The sequence below is a fragment of the Marmota marmota genome, unplaced genomic scaffold (assembly GCF_001458135.2).
Source record: "Marmota marmota marmota unplaced genomic scaffold, marMar, whole genome shotgun sequence".
Taxonomy (NCBI): domain Eukaryota; kingdom Metazoa; phylum Chordata; class Mammalia; order Rodentia; family Sciuridae; genus Marmota; species Marmota marmota.
In genome coordinates this window covers 44,659,348-44,663,650 of record NW_025999842.1, presented here as the reverse complement: position 1 = coordinate 44,663,650, position 4,303 = coordinate 44,659,348, and the positions used below count along the sequence as shown (strand labels likewise).

The following is a 4,303-nucleotide window of genomic DNA, read 5'->3' as shown; positions in this document are numbered from 1 at the left end:
AGCACAATTCTTGATTTTTCTTTGTATCCCTAGCACCTTGGACAGGGCCAAGAAAACATCATCTCTTAACCTCTATTTTGAGACATGAAATGATTTTGTTATAATACCATATTTGTCTCCTGTGTCACTGGGAATATTAACTCTGGTGCTTGAACATGTTTTTATTTTGCTGTAATAATTACTTGTATGCAAGCTACTCCCAAATTGTTTTTATTTTATGGTTAAGGCAAAATATCCTCTTGGAAAATAAAATCTTTTAAAATTCATGTTAGCATAAATAATTTCATTATTTCAAACATTTTACCTGCACAACCACCATAAAAATTAAATAGAAATTTAATTTTGAAAAAAAAATGCCTTTTCTCAAGTAGTGCCTTACTTTTATTCTCATCTGCAAGTTCACAAAGGAATTTTTATAGGCAGGAGGGAGGTTCCCCTGTCTTCCTTCCCCCACAGACCATCCCCACAAAAATAAATAATAAATAGATAAATCGTCACTTGGAGAGGAAAGAGAGAATTTTCTACTCCAGTTTTTAAAATATTGTCACTGTGTAACCGTATGAATAAACATAAAAGCATAAATTCTTAGCTCTCTTCTAAGCTGATATTCTATAACTACATTCTTCCTGACTCCTGTTACTGGTGTGCACTACAATAAAGACCGTGGATCCCAGCACTTGCTCCTTGTTTTCACAGAAGAAATTGGCATTCAATAAAGGAGACAGGCAAACGTATGCAGGGCGAGTTGGTCTGCAAACCGTCTCTGTAAGCCGATATTTATTCGGCTTGTATTAAATTGGTGTGTGGCTTCGCAAGAACCCTTTGTCTGGGACGTTGGGTCTGGCAACCATTATCTCTTCGCGGAAACGACAACCGAAGACTCCGCCCGGACTGGGGGTGGGGAGGGAGCACCTCGTGGAGAGCTCGACGGAGAATTAAAGTGAGTGAACAAAGAGAACTCCCAGCAGCCGCCCGCCAGCGCCTCGCAGCTGCATCTGGAGACGCTAGTCACGCCCGGAAGGCTGTTCGAATCCGCCTCCCTGGGAAAATAACTCAAATAAATAATTGATGGAGATTGATCGGACCCGAAACAAAGCTTTGCAGAAAACCAATGCATCCGATTTTAAGCGGTTTTGGAATCCTCTGCCAAGTACGGGATGTGAGAGTGGAGCTACGACTTTGAGTGCGGCTGCAGATCTTCCATCTCGGGCGTGGCTTTGGCCTTTTTGTCTTCCTGTCTCCCTCCTCCCACCCTCACCCCGACCCCCTGTCCCCGTCTTCTCTTTCCTCTTGAAAGTAATCTCTCTTGCATTACTTCTATCCTGTCCTCCTTTGCAATCCCGCCTTCTCCCCTGCCCAGTCCGGTGAGGTCAGCTCATGAATACCACTACACTTCCTGGGGAGCGTCTGGCACTGCTTGGTACCTCCAGCGTTCGCCTACTGAGAGCTGCAGCCTGAGCCCTGCAGTCCACAGCCGAGAAGTAACCGAGTCTGAAGGCAAGTGAGTCTTCTGGTTACCGCCATTGTTTGGAGAAATTCAGTGGGTGAGAAACTGGGAAGAGCGGGCCCAAAGTCTTGCTCAGCCAGAAGTCGCATATAATACTAAGAAGATGAATTTTCCTGGTCTCTGAAAGACACTGGAATAGACCCCGAGGTTTCCGGAATATCAGAAGGAAAGCTCTGTTGATTTGCTTCAACTTCTTCCAAACATCGTCTCTGCTGAGAAGTGAGCAGTTCCTCTGGATTTCTAAAGGGATGGGGATGAGAGATGGGGTGGGTCAGAGGGCAGGAAAAACTCTATATTAAAAGTGTTATTAATGTGGGCCGTGTCAGGTGACTTGGGTGGCAATTTTCACAGGGGAAGACTTGAAGAGATGCAGCATTTTGTCACTTTATGGGAGTCAAGTGTCAGCAGTCAGGTGCCTTTTATTGTGGAGCCCAGCTATTGGAACCAGAAGCTTTCTTCTGGGTTAAAGCTGTCTGGGGGCTAAGTGTAAGCTTTTCTGATGGCTTCTCAGCTCAAGAGTGGTTCTGCTAATTTAAAACAAAAATAAGTTTGCATTGGCAATATAACTTTGTTGGTGGCCCACATTAGGCTGACCCATGCTGATTAAGTAGACAAAATATTCTAATAGCATTGTGGCTCCAGTAGAAGATATAGAAAGAAAGTTGATGAACACCCTATCCCCACCACCAGTCATCTTTGTTTGCCTTTATATTCCAAAGTAAGTTAGAAGGAGATGCTGGAAACAGAAGGAGAGGTAGAGAAGATAGCTTTCAGTAATGTTTTGTTTTATTTTTTATAAAATGAGTGATTACTACATGCTAAGTTGTAATACTTAAAATAGACAATAACAGGAATAATTCAAGGAAAATGAGTGGCAGGTAATCTTCTCTTGTAAGAGGACTAGTTTTGTTTTGTTTTTCAAGATGAGCTTTATGCCTAGCAATGCCCTTTCAGTGCTCTAGAGAGAAATGACATTTCCAAGGAAAAAGCACCAAACTGATTAGTGGACTAGCTAACTGTCTCATTAGGGAAAACCCATGAGGCAGTAGCTTGCTTGATGTTTTCCAGATTTCAGAAGGCAATGATGGATTTGTCTTAGAAAGATACACAATAGAAATTGATTTTGCTATCATGAGGAAAAATGCAACAGCCTTCTGGGTGCTGGGTCATTCTGTCTTTGAATTTGGCTCTATAGGAGGGAGAGAATGGGCACTTTAAACGTACTTAAAACTTAGCCTGTTATGTACCATCTAAGAATATCCTTAAGAATGAAAGTAGTTTCTATCTTGCAATTATACCTAAAACTAAAATGATTCATAAGAACCACAAAACTGGTAAGCGTAGGAAAATTCATTACGTGAAACTTAAGAAACTGCAGACCTGCATATCAACTTTTCCAAAAGTATTTTTAAGATAAAAATAATCCCTTTGGCGTTATAAATCATTAAACCATATATTTCCTAACACCACTATTTTCTTGAAACAGAGGGTTAGTCATTCATCATTTATATTTTTACATTTCTATTAGTGTAAAGACAATATTGGGACTTGGTGCTGACAAAGAAAACTGTCACTAATCCATTTATAGCAAATTTTCTCCAGTAGTTTACATCATAACCTTTTCCCTCTAATTGATACTTAGGAATACTAATTCAATGAAACCTTTTCTACTAAGCCAGGGTGTTGCATATAGATTCAATGGTGAAGAAGCCAAAGTTGAAAAAGCAGAGGTTTGACAACTCTGAAGCCTCTTTGTACCCTATCCTGATCCCATTGATTCCTTTCTGACCCCATAGGTTATCCTTTCCAAAATTTGATACCTTGAAAGTGCTGTCATTTTACTGACAGACTGAGATGGAGACAGCGCCACCTTGGACAAAATGAGAATTGACAACTCTACGTCCTATTTCTAAAGTCAATGCTTCTATTAAGTGTCTTCCAAACCTCATAATTTTCTGGGGCTTCTCCTGTATAGTAAAACCACCCTTTGCTCTGTAACAATGCAGACATGTTGTATGTTGCTCCTCTTTTGTTTCTGTCCCAGCTTAGAAGGGCAGGTTGGTGGCGGTAAGAGGGGAGGCTGATCTAGTGATGGACGATTCCAAATCTCTTCCGGTAGGGTCTTCCTAAATCGCCATGAGTCAGCCACCGACCGGGGGCGCTGCCCCTGCCGCAACCGCAGCTTCTGCCGCCGCCGCAGCCACTGAGGCTCGTCTGCACCCGGAGGGCAGCAGCAGAAAGCAGCAGCGAGCTCAGTCACCAGCTAGACCAAGGGAAAATTCTCTCCGACAGACAGCCGGGGCCAACCGGTCCGCCGTGGGGGCCGGCACCAAACTCAATTCTGTTCGGCAGCAGCAGCTGCAGCAGCTGCAGCAGCAGCAGCAGCAACAGCAGGGTAACAAGGCTACCAGCCGCGCGGCATCTCAGGCCTGTGCCCGAGGAGGCGGAGGCGGGGCGGAGAAGGCGGCGCCCCTGGCGCCCAAAGGGGCTGCTCCGGGAGCTGTCCAGCCCGCGGCTGGTGCTGAAGCGGCCCCCTTGGCGACCCTGGCCGCTGTGGGCGGCAGGAGGCCGGGGCTGCCGGAGGAGCCATCCCGTGAGCTAGAATCCGTGCCCTCGAAAGTCGGGGAACCCCCTCCTCTCAGGGAAGGAGGAGGAGGGGACGGGGAAGGAGGAGGAGCCGGCGGCGGCTCCGGGGAAAGGGAGGGGGGCGCTCCGCAGCCGCCGCCGCCCAGGGGCTGGCGAGGGAAAGGCGTACGCGCTCAGCAGAGGGGAGGCAGCGGCGGGGAGGGGGGCCTC

The 4,303-nt window shown here is 45.9% G+C and overlaps 1 protein-coding gene across 1 annotated transcript in view; it reads left to right on the top strand.

The window, feature by feature from the left end:
• Positions 1-440: 440 nt before the first annotated feature.
• Positions 441-4,303, top strand: part of LOC125615933 (protein SOGA3-like) — a 4,820-nt gene continuing 957 nt past the window's right edge. The window contains exons 1-2 of the mRNA XM_048800443.1: positions 441-1,726; positions 3,627-4,298. Of these exons, the coding sequence (XP_048656400.1) occupies positions 3,644-4,298 (655 nt within the window). The 5' untranslated portion in view covers positions 441-1,726; positions 3,627-3,643. The remainder of the gene's footprint in view (positions 1,727-3,626; positions 4,299-4,303) is intronic.